This window comes from Petaurus breviceps, unplaced genomic scaffold, assembly GCF_028583685.1.
Source record: "Petaurus breviceps papuanus isolate PSGF00001 unplaced genomic scaffold, PetGlider_PUasm1.0 90792, whole genome shotgun sequence".
Classification (NCBI taxonomy): domain Eukaryota; kingdom Metazoa; phylum Chordata; class Mammalia; order Diprotodontia; family Petauridae; genus Petaurus; species Petaurus breviceps.
In genome coordinates, this window is record NW_027187347.1 from 20,175,387 (window position 1) to 20,190,700 (window position 15,314).

At 38.0% G+C, this 15,314-nt stretch overlaps 1 protein-coding gene across 1 annotated transcript in view; it reads right to left on the bottom strand.

Annotated features, from left to right (window-relative positions):
• Nucleotides 1-15,314, bottom strand: part of LOC138147447 (solute carrier family 15 member 2-like) — an 87,835-nt gene that overhangs the window by 38,107 nt on the left and 34,414 nt on the right. Inside the window, exons 8-14 of the mRNA XM_069069964.1 lie at nt 12,130-12,207; nt 10,016-10,098; nt 9,282-9,368; nt 7,893-7,982; nt 6,326-6,370; nt 2,628-2,660; nt 1,643-1,731 (exon numbers count right to left, since the gene is read on the bottom strand). Of these exons, the coding sequence (XP_068926065.1) occupies nt 1,643-1,731; nt 2,628-2,660; nt 6,326-6,370; nt 7,893-7,982; nt 9,282-9,368; nt 10,016-10,098; nt 12,130-12,207 (505 nt within the window). The remainder of the gene's footprint in view (nt 1-1,642; nt 1,732-2,627; nt 2,661-6,325; nt 6,371-7,892; nt 7,983-9,281; nt 9,369-10,015; nt 10,099-12,129; nt 12,208-15,314) is intronic.

Genomic DNA, 15,314 nt, shown 5'->3' on the forward strand with positions numbered 1-15,314 from the left:
GGAACTGCTCTATATGAAACCTCTCCCCCACCCTCTGCCAAACAGAAAAATGGATTGTTCAGTTGAGGTTACTATGATCATGAGATAATATATGTAAAGTTCTTTGCAAACTTTAAAGAGTTATATAAATGTTAGCTATTATCATTATAAATGTAGGTACTTCTTTGTTCAAAGTCTTAATAAAAAGGCATAAAGTGAATGTAATAAAACTTTGTTTATTACATGTATAATCATGGAACTCTTAGGAAATGAAAAAGAACATTAGTCCTGGAAGGGATGATCATTTTACTCCTTCCCCCTAATTTTATAGATAAGAAGGTTCAGAGAAATGAAGTGATTGCCCAAGGACATATAACTAGTAAATCAATTGTTTGGGGGAATCCTCAAAAGCATTGGGTCCCAGAAATAAAAGATCTTTACACAACAGAGAAGCTTGATGAGTTAGAAAATAAAGCAAGAGTTCATCATACTCATAGTGCTTCATACATGGTGTGAACAGGAAGTACCCTCGTTTTTATACTTGACCATTTCTTTGAAGAAAGTCCCCTTGCCTTAAAATATCTTCCCCTGAAAATTTCATGAGATAATAGATCTAGAGCTCAAAGAGAATTTAAAGGTCATTATGTTCAACCCCATATTTTACAGATGAGGAAATTGAAGTGAGAAAGCTAGTGAGGCAGGATTTGAACGTAGGTCTCACTGATTACAAGTCCAGCATTCTCCACTATGCCATATGTCTCATTTCTGGGTGCCAGGAATTCTTTTTAAAAAGAACAAACGGGGCGACCAGGTGGCACAGTAAGAGTGCTGGCCCTGGCATCAAGAGACCTGGGATCGGTTCCGGCCTCAGATACTTGGCACCCACACAAAAAATAACTGGCCGTGTAACCTTGAGCAAGTTACTTAACCCCAATTGCTTAAAAAAAAAAAAAAAGAACAAAGCTTTTCTTTTTTCAGTTAGAGATAACAAATGAAAATAACCCCCAGAAGACCTAATGCTCAAAAACTTACTATGTGACCTTGGACATGTTGCTTTAGCTGCCTGCCTCAGTTTCCTCAGCTGTAAAATGGAGATAATAATAGCATCTACCTCCTAGAATTGCTAGGAATCTAAAATGAGGTAATATTTGCAAACTGCTTAGCATAGCGCCTGACACACAGTGTGCTTAATAAACACTTGTTTCTTTCCTTCCTTAAGTTGATACTAAGGCATAAGTAGCTGGCATAAATCATATTTTGAAAGCAAATTTTGATAGACATGAGGGATACAAGAAGAGAGAGGGAAGAGAGACACTGCAAGGAAGGAGCCAAAGATTAACTTTTCCTATTTCTTGGTTTTGCCTTGGATGAATTATGCAAGGAGCCTAAGAGTAGAACTAGGGTATATACCTGATTTTCCTTCTTTAATTGACTGGATAATTTGGATCCATTTTTTTCCATTTCTATTTCCCAATTCATATAATGAAAACAAACAAAAAACAACTCCTGTAGAGAATAGAAATAATCTGTAGTATTGCTTTCTCTAAAGAATTTTACCAATACGAAACACATCACCTTATTTGACTTTGGGAGGAACACTCCTTCCTGGAAACAGAGATATGTCAGAAGAACCTTCTAGGGGAGGGATGCAAGAAAGACTTACTTTAAATTGATTCTGCACATCTTGATTAGTGGGTAGATGACCAAGTCAAATGTTGGGATGAGGATGAGAATCAAGAAAGGATTCAATAGCTGTGACACCAGATAAGAAAAATTAGTGATAAACCCACACCCAGAGACATTCAGATAATTAGTCACCCTCTGTATGCTTCTTTTAACCCCTGGTAATTTGAGAAGAGAGAAAACACTAGATTGACTGAAAAAAGTTATGACAAGTCATTTTGAGAACCAAGATTTGCAAAAGAAAGCAGTGAAGAGAGAGCTGGAGAGGAACTATCCAGTGTCTGTCTGAATGGATCTCTTGGAGTTTTGCTTCTTTTAAGTAAAAAATCATTGCACTCAGCTATTTGGAGATGAGTAAAAGAGAGAATCAAACCCTCTGCTGCATGGAAGTTCTCTGATTCACATTGATTTTCCTCCCAATTCTCAAATACTTTGAAACTAGGGAATAATTGTGAATTAACCCCTATTTTAAAATTTAGAATATATATATAACCCCTACAGGGAAGAGGTTTCAGGATTTTTAACCTATAAGGACATTTCAGATTTTTAAGAGTCAAACCTGAAAAAAAGCTGTCACCTCCCCCTCTCCAAAAAAAAAAAATCATTGGGCTTAGGTTATATCTGTCTTTTGAACTGATTTGTTCTCCTACTACCCTGCCACTCCCTTGAACTCAATCTGCTATTTGAGCAAGGGGTAAGTACATTCCTTTAAACTTCCATTATACTCCTCATCACCAGACTGGATCCATGCAAATCACCCCGGAACTTCCTACAACAAGACTGAAATGGAATGCTAATGGCCCCAATTTCCTTCTGATCCCATTCATAAAGATCTTCTCCCTCAACCTTGTCTTCCTACTCTAAACTTACCATGTATCGTTTAGTTTGGGTTATAAAATGTTGAGCAAAGTAAATTTAGAAAGGGCAAGAAGGTAAAACACCATGGTAGTAGTACAAATTCTTACCTGAACTTGATCAGGCTTGATTACAAAAAATCCCTGAAACAGAATGAAACAGCTAATTAGATATTACCAAACCAAAAACCCACACTATCTGTTAATATTAGCAAGTAAATTAGGATATACTGATTCCTTTAAAAAATCATGAGCTGAGAGGTGGCTAGGTGGTACAGTGAATAGAGCACCGGCCCTGGAGGCAGGAGGACCCAAGTTCAAATTCAGCCTCAGATACTTAATACAAAAAACTAGCTGTGTGACCTTGGGCAAGTCACTTAACCTGGTTGCCCTCAAAAAAAAAATCATGAGCAGCTTTTTGGCCCATTCGCTACCAGAATGAAGACCATTCTAAGACACCACACCATCAACATCCCAGAAAATGTTGACATCTATCTTAAGGGTTGGACAGTTATTATGAAAGGGCCCAGAGGAATACTCCATAGCGATTTCAACCATATCAATGTTGACCTCAGTGTCCTTGGAAAGAAGAAAAAACAGGCTCCGGGTAGATAAGTGGTAGGGAAATCGAAAAGAACTTGCCAACCATGCACACAATCTGTAGCCATGTACAAAACCTGAACAACGGTGTTACCCTGGGTTTTGTTACAAGATGAGGTTTGTGTATGCTCACTTCCCCGTCAATGTTGTTATTCAAGAGAATGTCTCACTTGTTGAAATCAGAAATTTATTGGGTGAAAAATATATTTGAAGAGTGCTCATGAGACCAGTTGTTGCTTGTGCTGTTTCTCAAGCCCAAAAAGATGAGTTAATTCTTGAAGGAAATCAGATTGAACTTGTTTCAAACTCAGCTGCCCAGATCAAACAGGCCATCACAGTCAAAAACAAGGATATCAGAAAATTTTTGGATGACATCTATGTTTTTGAGAAAGGCACAATGCAATAAACTGATGAATAAGTTGGAAAAGATGCCAAAGGCCATGTCCTGAGGAGTCAACACTTACTCAGATGTCAAAAAAAAAGAATTTTTGTCCAAAAATTATGAATTGTAATCCACATCACATACTAGACACTTCCAACAGGAGACCACATAGGTATTTCAAGTCTTTACATAACTATAACAGAATGTGTTCTCTCCCCTTCCTCCAGTTATACCCTTCTTCCTAACTCCCCTATTACTATTAAAGGCATCATCATCATCCTTCTGGTCACCCACATTTTAAATCTGTGTCATCATTAATGCCTTTTTCTTAATAATCTTACATATCAAATTAGTATCTAAATCTTATCACTTCTATATCCACAACATCCTTGCATACGCCTTAGTCTCTATGCATGCAGCTGTCTCCCTAATTCAAGAATCTCATCATCTCTTGCTAGGATCATTGCAATAGCATCCTATTTGTTCTGCCTGCCTCAAAATTCCCTATACTGATTTTCCAAAAGTAAAAGTCTAATTGTATTACCCTTTTGCTCACTAAACTCCAGTGGTTCCTGTTACTTCTACAATCAAGTATAAACTCCTACACTTAACATTTAAAACTTTTTACAACCTGGTACCTTCTTTCCAGTTTTCTTACACTTTGGTCTTCTTATACTCTGCAGTCCAGCCATTTTGGTCTACTAGACTGGACACTCCATCTCCTGGCTTCATGCTTCATGTCCCCCCCCCCCAGTCCTTGACTGCATTTCCCCTTTACCTCCAACTCTTGGAATATTGTTTCCTTGAAGACTCAGCTCAAATGCTACTTTTTCTAGTCCTGCTATGTGCTAGTGTACCCTCTCCCAAAATTCCTTTGTATTCATTTTACATATAATCTATATGTGCTCAACATGTGTACACATTATCTCCCCCATTAGACTGTAATTATTGTGACCCTGGGCATGTCACAACCTCTCTGGGCCTCAGACTCCTCACCTATAAAATGGGAATAACAAAAAGTACCTACCTTACAAAGTTGTTATAAAGACTAAATAAAATAATAGATGGAAAGTATTTTCTAAATCTTAAGACCCTATATAAATGCTAGCTGCTGTTATTAAGTGCTTTTGTTATGAAGAGCACTGTACTTAGAAACAGAGAGACATACCAAGTTTGCATAATAAAAAGTTTCTACCTTCATAAATATCACAATCTAATAGAGCAGTGTGACCCATACATAGCAAGGAATTAGAACTGATCAATGTGAATGGAACCAAGAGAAGTTTGTCAATATGCTTGAGGCTAGAGAGTTCTGAACTTTTTCCAAACTCAGAAGAAGTGATTTCTGATTCAACTTGACTATGAACATTAAGAAATACATTGCTTCTTGAGGGGCCTATCTTCTGCCACTGCACCAATGAAATTGCTCCTGTAGTATATTTCACAGACATTTATGGTATAAATCCATGATCCTGGAAATAGAGGAATGGGATGGATGTTCTGTGTGCAGGGAAAATCATTGAATTGATCTGCGTTATGTCTCTAAGTGAGGGGAAATTCACTTCAACTAAACAAATGCATATTGAGTACTCAGAACTGTGCTGAGTGCTTTGGAATAAACAAAAGATGTCTCTCTTGTGGCTCAACTGTGGCTCCTAATCCCAAAAAGTTTCCAGTATTGTTGGGAAGACAAGTAACACAGGAATGAGACAGGTAACAACACAAGATACAACAGGATGAAGTATCAAAATGAGTCAAGACAATATATGCAAATGGACTTCAGGATGTAATGCCATAGTGTATAGGAAAAAACACTGAATTAAGAGTAAGGAAAAGTCAATTCCAGCACTCTTATAACTATGTGACTTTGGGTAAGTGACTTTATTTTATTAGATCTTTTTTTTCTTATCTCTAAATGATAGAACAGGACTAGATAATATTCCAGGCCCACCTCTCCCCCTTTCTTCCATTTCTTCTTCCTCCATTACTAGGAAAGGTGGGACTGTTGAACCACTTAAACTGTTTGCTACAGGACCTGGGGTGGAATGAAGTTGTAACAGAAGTGTTTCCCTCTTGTTACATCCAGAAGAATGAAGGCTTGATGTCAGCACCATAGACAGCAGCTGTGCCTAGAGTCAGTATGTATTCTGCTTACAGACTGAGGAACAGAGAACCTAGAATAGGGGAGTTCATATTAGACAGTAGTGGGAGAAAAGATTGAATAAGTAAACCCAAAATGGGAAACTAGAGGCTATCCTCCTATTGAGGAATAGTTAAACAAATTGTAGTAAATTAATGTAGTGGAATATAATTTGTGTCATAAGAAATAATGAAATAGTCCATTTCAGAGGAAACTGGACTTTTATGAACTTCTCAAAGCAAAGTGAGCAAAATTAGGAGAACAATGTACAGTGATAACAACATTATAAAGAAAAACAACTTAGAAAAACTTTAGTACTCTAACAGTGACAAGCCATAAATCCAAAATAATGAAGATAAAACATGTCACCTACATTCTGAGAGGTGATGAACTTAAAATGCAGACATACATTTTCAGACATGGTTTGATGTAGAGGTTTGTTTTTGCAGGACTATGTAGCCACATATTGAGGGAGTTAAAATCTTTGTTCAGTGGAGGAGAGGGATGGTAGGAGGGTCAGATTAATTAAAAATATATATTACTTGAAAAATTAAAATAAAAATTTTTTAGAAAAATTCCTTCTTCCTTTCCACCATCTTGGCTCCACCCATCAACAATTTTTTTTAAAACAAAAACAAAAATGAATGGAAAAGTGTTTACAATAAATACTGAGAATTGACTACTCACCACATTGCCATTCAACCTGGTCGCTTGCAGAGTCCACCGAGAGCCCTACAGCAGAGAGATGCTAGCGTCAGAATTTCACATACTATGGGGAGAAAGCACAAGCTTCTTGGAGACAAACAGGATGGAGAGGGTATCAGCCCCTCATTCCATGAACGTCTCCCAGATTCTCCTCTTTCTCCTCCCCCTCACTTTCCCATTCCCCACGTCCTCCTAGGCCTCTTCCTCATCTCATTTTTTCCTTATCATTAGAAATTTAACCTCCTACATAAGTAAGAAGAATCTCCTCTCCCTTTCTTAAAATCATTGAGAATAAAAGGAGAGGATTGAGAATAAAAGAAAAGGATATTTTAGAGATGGGATGGGGGGCTTAAGCAAAGCAAGAGATATTAAGGGTATTTGGAGCCTCTCCCTCTGTGGGCTTGGGTGAATACTTTATCTCATTTTCTCCCTTTTGATAGGACCAAGCCCTGGTCACATAGGTATCATGTGAAAAGTTGGCACTAGGCTCCTATGAAGAAATCAGGCAGTCTGATCTTCTGGAAAAAGTGCTAAATTGGGTTTAGGATATCTGAATGCCTTTCAACGTTCAGCCAAAGATTCATAAATGAATCTCAAGCATAAAATTTCGATTTGTGATACCTCAGTTTCCTCATCTATATAATATAAAGGGGCATATAATCATTACCAAAGACTTTTCCAGGGCCCTGGACCACATCATTAACATTCAGAGCTCAAAGAGACCTCAGAGTCCATTTAGTCCAACTCCCTCATTTTGTTAGATGAGGAAAGTAAGGGTCAGGAGCATTCAGTGTCTTGCTTAGGGTCATGCCGGTAATAAGTGTCAGTCAGGATCTGAATCTACATCCTCTGGCTCAGTGCTCTTTCCGCTGTTTCTTGTTGCCTACCTCTTTAATCAATAAAGACTCTAGCTGAGCCCAGACCCTAAGATCCCAGCTGCATTATGCCTTTCCTTAAAAAAAAAAAAATAGGTCCTTCATTCAGCTACATTTCCTATGTTCCACCCTAGGACTAAGACATGGGTTATTTCTAAAGAGAAGGGACATATTCTGTGAGAATGTGTAGACTAGCCTATTTTTATTGTATAGTGTGCTCTCTACTTCATCAGGATTATTATATTCCCTGTCCTTCTCTAATAGGAAGTTGTCGCAGAGGTACTAAGGGCAGCCCGAAACAGGCTGGGGGTTAGGGCAGTTCTTTTATCCTAACCAGGAAACACAATGACTCCCCAATACCTGGAGAGGTAGTTTCTGATGTCCTCTTGACTTACCTTAGGAGCTGTCACTAGAGGTAAGTAAAGAGTAAACTATGAAGGTTATATCATTCCCAGTCCTCGCGGAAAGGAGGTGTTATGCACACAGAATTGAGTTCTTCTGTGGAAATGATTCTATGAAGAACTGAGTGCTGCACTGGCTTGCCTTCAATTCTGTCAATTTGGGGAATCTACTCCAACTTTTGAAGAACACAGCTTTTTCCCCATGACAAAGATAGGAAGGAGACCTAGTAAGAGTGAGGTCTAGACAGAAATCACTTTCAGAAACTTTCTTACCTGCTGATGGAAAAGAGCCCAGAACATTGGCAATGGGATGTATAGGAACAGTACACGGGTCAGCGCTTTAACCTCCAAGATGAGCTGCTTCTTTAGGAAATAAGAGAAAGAAGAAAAATGAGCTTCCAAAAGTTCTACTTTAGGAACTTATATACAGAGCACAAGGACTATATTGTACTAAAAGAACAGAATCAAATTTTCAGTCAGAAAAACTTAAGTTGCACATTGGGAAGAACTCTGACAATAGAAGTAGTAGAAGACGCAAGTCTATGTCATCTCCACAGGATATCCTTTCTAAATATGAAGAACTCCCTGCTTCTGGGTGAGGTGAGGGACAATCCTATGCAGAAATCAGGAAAGAAATGAGCTAAGATGATTTGGGCTTATGCCCCTTTTAGGCTTTTTTTTCTTTTTCTCTTTAATTTAATTATTTGTTTACAACATTCAGTTCCACAATCCCTTGAGTTCCAAATTTTCACCCCCTTCCTCTCCTCCCTCTTCCCCTCTCTGTGCTGGTATGCAATCCAATATAGGTTCTACAAATACCTTCACATTAAACATTAGTCGAGTTGTAAAGAAGGATTATAACCAATGGAATGAACAATGAGAAGGAACAAAACAAAAGAGAGGGCAAGTAGTTTGCTTCAATTTGCATTCAGACTCCATAAACCTTTCTCTGGACGTGGACAGCCTTTTCCATCATGAGTCCTTTGGAGTTGTCTTATAACCTTGCTTTGCTGAGATGAGCCCAGTCTATCAAAGTCAGTTATCACAGATACGATGTATCTGTAATTGTGTATAGACTATTTTTTAACCAAGGATTGCTCAGGCTACTGTCACCAGGATGACTGGGTTTCTATTTAGCACAAAAGACTTATCTGTACTTCATTTTGAGATGCTCATGCCCTTTAATATCTAAGTCTCTAGTTTCCTATGGTAACCCTGCTATTTCCTGTCATGTGGGGACCAGCTAGGATCTGATTTTTTTTCTCTATAGCTCCAAGACTACAACTTGGCTACAATGATTAGGGAAGCCCTTCAGGCATCAGGTCACATGTCCACAGACTACATACACCAACAACTACAGATACACCAACTACATAGTCATATACCAACTCCATCATTATACAGTTTTCAATTTGATCTAAATTACCATGGTGGGGGGGGGGGGGGGTGGGGAAAATTGTGGAGCAGCTGGTCATATAAGGATTTCATTCAATCATTTGGTAGACCAAAAAAAAGCCCTGGGAACAGAGAGAATTGCTCCCAGGCCACATTACTTATTAGCACCAGAAAATAGCTTCTTGAGATGAAGGAAAGAGGAAATTCAGCTCTCACAACATAGCCTTCAATGCTGGCAGACAACTTAAACTTACAACCATGACTCACTGGGTACTCTTCAGCTGCCCAGTCCAGCCAATGCTCTCTCTTTGGAATATCACTGGAGTGGTTCTTCACACGGTTTGAAATAGCAAACTGGAAAAAAGCAGAGGGTCATGAGAAGAGACCTACTCCTTATCTACCCTTCTTCCCTACAGCATACATTTATCTTCTATTATTTTATTATCTATCTATATTATCTCTTATTCCCCAAGTCAGATTGGTCATAAAATTTCAGCATTTGCCCAGGGGTTATTATGTTTATCCCTGTTCCTCTGAACAATATCTTGTCTGACCAGGATATGACAAAAGGGGTTTGCCTATTTAAAGATATTTAAGCAGAGAGATAAGACCAACTTTAACTTGGCAAGAAAAAAAAAAGGATAGCTAGGAAAAATCCCCAAGTGTCATGAAGTAAAAGATAAAAAATGTAATATCTACAGCTCTCTAATCTTAATACTGAGTGGTAGCATGTAGTGGATAAGAAATCAGTCTGAGTTTGGAAAATTGCTGTTCAAGTCCTATCTCTAACACTGGCAATGTGACCTTGGACAAGTCACAACTTCTCAGTATTCTAGGTTAATCCTAAGACTACAAATGGAAGAGAGTTGAGGTTCTGATTTGATGTAAGGAATTTCTTACTAGGGGTTTCCTGCACCAACAAAATCTTAAGTATGGACCAATCAAACCACTATAATTAATACATTTCAATTTTAAAATAGGGAAAATATCTAATGACTCACCCACATGCATTTACAGACTTTAAGTATGATGTCTCCTTCTGGAGGAATTATTTTGTACATCTCACTTCCAAATGAAAACGCAACTGAAAAGAAATGCATAAAATTTCTCAGAATTATTGGAAGAGCAGGAATTGAAGTAGAAAGATTCATTCTATTCACTTACCTTTGCTGCTTCTGAATAACAATCTAGCAGACTCTCTTGAAAAGGACTTGGGTTTTACTCCCTTAATTTGGATTTACAGAGCCAGAGTTACAGCTCTTTGGCTCCTTGGAAAGGCACAACTTTTTAGTAGTATTGGATTATATAAGAATAACAATAATAATAATAATAATAATAATAATAGCAACAACTCATATTTATATGGCATCCCAAAGTTCCAGTGTTCTGATGCTGAGGGATTTGTTCTTTCCCACTGAAATTTATATGATATCTGTAATCTTGATATTATAACTGAGGTTGAATGTATACCAGTGAAAACATGTTAGGGAGACTATAAAAATGAGTTATATGGACCCCAGAAATTCAACTTGTTTTGATCTAAGTAAGTTGTTTTCAGGCTTACTGTGAGAAAAGTACTTTTTAAACTGTAAAGTCCTATATAATTGTAAGCCATTATTATTTTTTAATTACTTATTTAGTATTTTGTTTCTCCCCAATTACATGTAAAAACAGTTTTTAACATTGTTTTTTTAAAAAATTGAGTTCCAAATTCTTTCCCTTCCTCCCCTCATATCATTGAAGAGACAAGCAATTTGATATAGTTTATACATATGCAGTCATGTAAAACTTATTTTCATATTAGTGATGCTATAAAAGAAAACATACACACAAAAAAACAAGAAAAATAAAGACAGTATAAAAAGTGTGCTTCGATCTGTATTCAGACTCCATCAATTCTTTCTCTGGGGATGGATAGCATTTTTCATCATATGTCTTTCAGAGTTGCCTTTGATCATTGTTATTGCTGAAAATTGCTAAGTCATTAACAGTTAATCATCTCACAATATTGGTGTTACTGTGTACCATGTTCTCCTCATTCTATTCATTTCACTTTGTATTAGGTCAGGTAAGTCTTTCCAAAGTAAACCATTATTTTTATTTCTAGAGAATTTTCCATATTTGTTGGTGAATAATTCACTGGATCTGTTCATCTGGGAAATGTGGAAAAGTGGATTTGGGTCACAATGACTTTCCTTAAAGTCTTTAAGACTCAGGGGAGAGACAAGTCAAGATGGCAGACCAAAAGGATAAAGTAGACCCACACTATACCACAAAGATATAGAAAACTTACCACATTGATTCCTGTTTAGGAAAAAAGAAAAAAAATTAGTGAATCATTTTTTTTCTAGCCTGGGTCAGCCTAGGGAGACAGAGAGGCCTACAGACATTGGGGATAGGGTTTAGTCAGGAGTACTTGCAAAGAACCTTCCAGCTTGGGTACTGCATCATAAGTTCCAGATCTGGTTGAGAGAGCGCTGACCTTGTGCAGAGATCAGGAAGAGATGCCAACTGGCAACTCTATCACTTACTAACAAATTATGTATGTGAGTGGAATGTAAAATGTGCCATAAAAAATAATGAAAAGGACAGTTTCAGAGAAAGCTGGAAAACTTATATGAACTGATACAGATTGAAGTGATCAGAAACAGGGGAACAATTTATGCACCAAAAAAGCCAACATTGTAAAGAAAAACAACTTGGAAAAGCCTAAGAATGTTGATATATGCCATGACTAACCATGTTTGCAGAAGACCAGTGATTAAAAATGCTAACCACCCAAGAGGACATCTTGAGGAAATGTCCTCAAGATGCAGAATGAGACATACATTTTTATATAGTCAAGGTGAGAATTTGTTTCCAAATTTCTTGCAAGGGTTTTGGTTCTTTTTGGGAACTGGGGGAAGATGGGGAAAGAAAATAAGTGCTGGGCAATTGAAAATAAAAGAAATAGAAGACCTGAATGAGAAAGCACTTTCTCAGGGTAGGAATTCAGAAGTCTTGATTACTATTGTTGCTTCATTCAGGCAGGTGCCTTGCTGCTTTCTTTGCACTCCTCAATTCTTGGAAATAAGCACCCTTCCCCTCAGTACTACCCCAATATGAACCAACTTACCCACTGCAGACAGTTGAAATAATCCAGAGACCCCAAAGACAAGCATATAACAATCTCCTCCAAAGCAGCTGATGTCAGCTACAGAGAGCAAAAATAAGGGAGAGTTATCCCCGTTCTCATTCCCATTAGTCTCCATGGCTCAACCTCATAGAACTACAGATGGGGGTTGGTTGGTTGGTGCACTCCTTTCCATCATACCCTCTTGGAGAGAGACTTTTATCTCTACCACCTTTATCTCTATCACTCTCAAACATGCGCAACGCGAAACATTTAAGTATTAGTGAACTTGAAAATGGAATGTCCTTATTAGAGAAAATCTTTGCATAATGAAGTAATAACAACTCAGCCTCCGAGGCTGTGAGGAATAATGGGAGAGGGGAAACCACGTTGGACTGAAAGTCAAAGATTTGGTTTTGAAACACAGCTCTGGTACTTGGGAGCTTGACACAGGCAAGTTACTTTACCTCTTCAGACCTCAGTTTCCTTCTCTGTCAAATGAAGGGACTGGACTAGATGATCTCTAATGTTCTATGATAGATTCTAAGGTGTGTATTCTACTAGAAGGTTCTGATATGTTCATAAATAAATGATGAATACATACAGGATAAGTACAAAATTAATAGACCATATTAGGAGCTGAAGTGGGGGAGAAGACTAACAAGGACATTTATGAAAACTCTGATGTAGAAGAAGAAAATTTTCTTCAGTTATTGAAGTTCTTTTTTTAAAAATTACGGTACCTTGAATTTGTTTTCCTACTTATTTTGGCCTGCTATTTCATTTCCTTCAAATGACCTTGATTCTTAGTTGTTTAAATGAATATTTGAATCCTCAACAAGTTTTAACATCATTTAGCTTTTTGATTTCTTGACTTTTTGCCTTCCCTTGGAGCTCTCATATTGCTCTCCCCCATAGCGGTTACTACCTGCTTCCCTGCCTTCCTAGCTTCCAATTTTCTGATTGATCCAAAACTTGTATTTTACTTTGCCCTGACTACAGCTTTCCCTTGTTCTTAACTCATAGGCTTGCTCTAACCTGTGTCCATATGGACACTCTGCAATTCTCTTCTGGTTCTGTATCCTTAGCTTCCTTTGCCCTTGTGCCTTTCACCTCTCCTAAAATAACAACTAGGCCTCATTACCCCTTACCCTAACTACTTGCCCTATTGTTTATGACCCGTTGCTATCTATATATCTCGACATGTATATATCTATATTCCCAACACTGACAAGTGTTTCTGAAAATTCCACTGAGAAGCCTCCAATCAGAATATATATAGTGACCTTTGGTATTTGGACATAGACCTCCATTCCACTCTACTGATTCCCAGATGTACATGGGACTAGGGCAGCATAGAGTGCTAAGAGTTAACTATGATTCTCCACATTCTCTTCCCCTTTTTGTCAGTATGATTCTTAGAGATGATCTTAGAAATTTTAACAGATCACAAAACCTGTGGTAAATATCCTAGAATAAAGGGATATTAGAATTACAGAGGAAAGGGCTACAGAAATCATCTACTAGGCCAATTCACACCTAGAGATTAAATTCTTTTTACTATTTCCCTGACAAGTGGTTACTCTGCCTCCACTTGGAAACTTGGTAATAGGAAATTGACTTCCTAGGAAAGCAGCCTATTCCATTTTTGGAGAACTCTAATTACCAGGAAGTTTTTCTTTATGTTGGCCTAAAATCTGCTTCCTTGGAACTTCTACAAATTTACTGGTCCTGGTTCTGCCCTCCAAACTGCCTTTTCAGGGTGACAATAGTAGCACTGTACCTCTTGTATTAACTATCCCTAATCCCTTCAACCAATCTATGGCGTAAGTTTTAGATCCTCTTAAAATTCTGTCTGCCTTCCTGTGAACATGTTCCAGTTTGTCAGTGTCCCTTCTGAAATGTGCTATCTGCACTGCTTCATGTGACCTGACTCCCAGGGGAGAAGGAGTGGAAGAAGGGCCAGGCAGTGATCATGATTAGTAAGGGTTCCAGGTGCAAGCTAAACCCTGATCTGGAGCAGGGGAAGCTATCTCCAGTTACCAGGAAGCAATGGAAATGATCTGTTTATTGCCTGGAAAAAGCCAGACATACAAGGCAATGTAGTAGATAAAAATGAGGGTCAAAACAAACAATCCACAGCAAGCAGCAGAGCTGATGTGAGCAAAGGTCCAAATTTCAGGTTCCAAGAGTTTGGTCCTAGAAGACAGGTGAGGAATCAACTTGGACATGACACATGAATACCTGGCCTATCACTGACTTTCGATTTTTAGTCTGTTTGTTGATGCTCTAGGTTGAAGTGGTCACACTCTATGGTGATTTCATCACCTTTTATCTTTGAGAGTTCCTTCTCTCAGGATGGGTATGTGTATTCTTCCAACAAGAAGCTCAAAGAGAAGATGGCATAAGAAAGCATTGTACTACAGTTCTATCTGGAATAAAATGGCCCTGACAATATTTGAAGTCTTGAACTCTAACATAAAAGTACAGTGTAGTCCAAGAAGGGAACAACATCAAATGCTACATTTTCTCTAATAATTAACCACTGGATAATGGTTGTTGGGGAAACTATAGGAAATCTATCAGGGCTATTCAGAGAAAAGAGGACTGTGGCAAATCCACAGTAGTGTACTGCAAATCCCAGAAACCACTATACGTCTTTAATATTGGCCTAGATCCCCAGGTTAAAATCATGTTTACCTTCTGACTTGCCATTCTGACCTCCTATCTCCCTACAGTGTGCAACAGAAACTCTACTTGTCTCGGCACTTCTCCAGTTTTGTATGCAGTTATTTCTCAAACAACAAACAAACAAACAAAAACACCCCAACAACACCCTGATGAATTGAACCTGTTTTCCAGGATCAATAGAATAGACAAAAGATATTTTGACCACAGACACTTCAATAACATATATATTGAAATATGGCATCATGAGTCTCCAGACATAACACGCATTTTGCATACTCCAAGAGGTATTCAAATTGGCTGTGATTTGTCTAGTCTCTTTCATTAATCCTTTGTGGAAGTGAACCAGGTTATGGTTCTCCTTTAAAGCCAACTTAGTAAAGATTTTAATTCACCCCAATTTGTCCTGTACTCCTTTCATTAATAATCTATTAATACCTTTTGCCATTGAATCATAGGATCCAGGAACTAGAAGGGACATCAGAGATTATCTAGTCTAG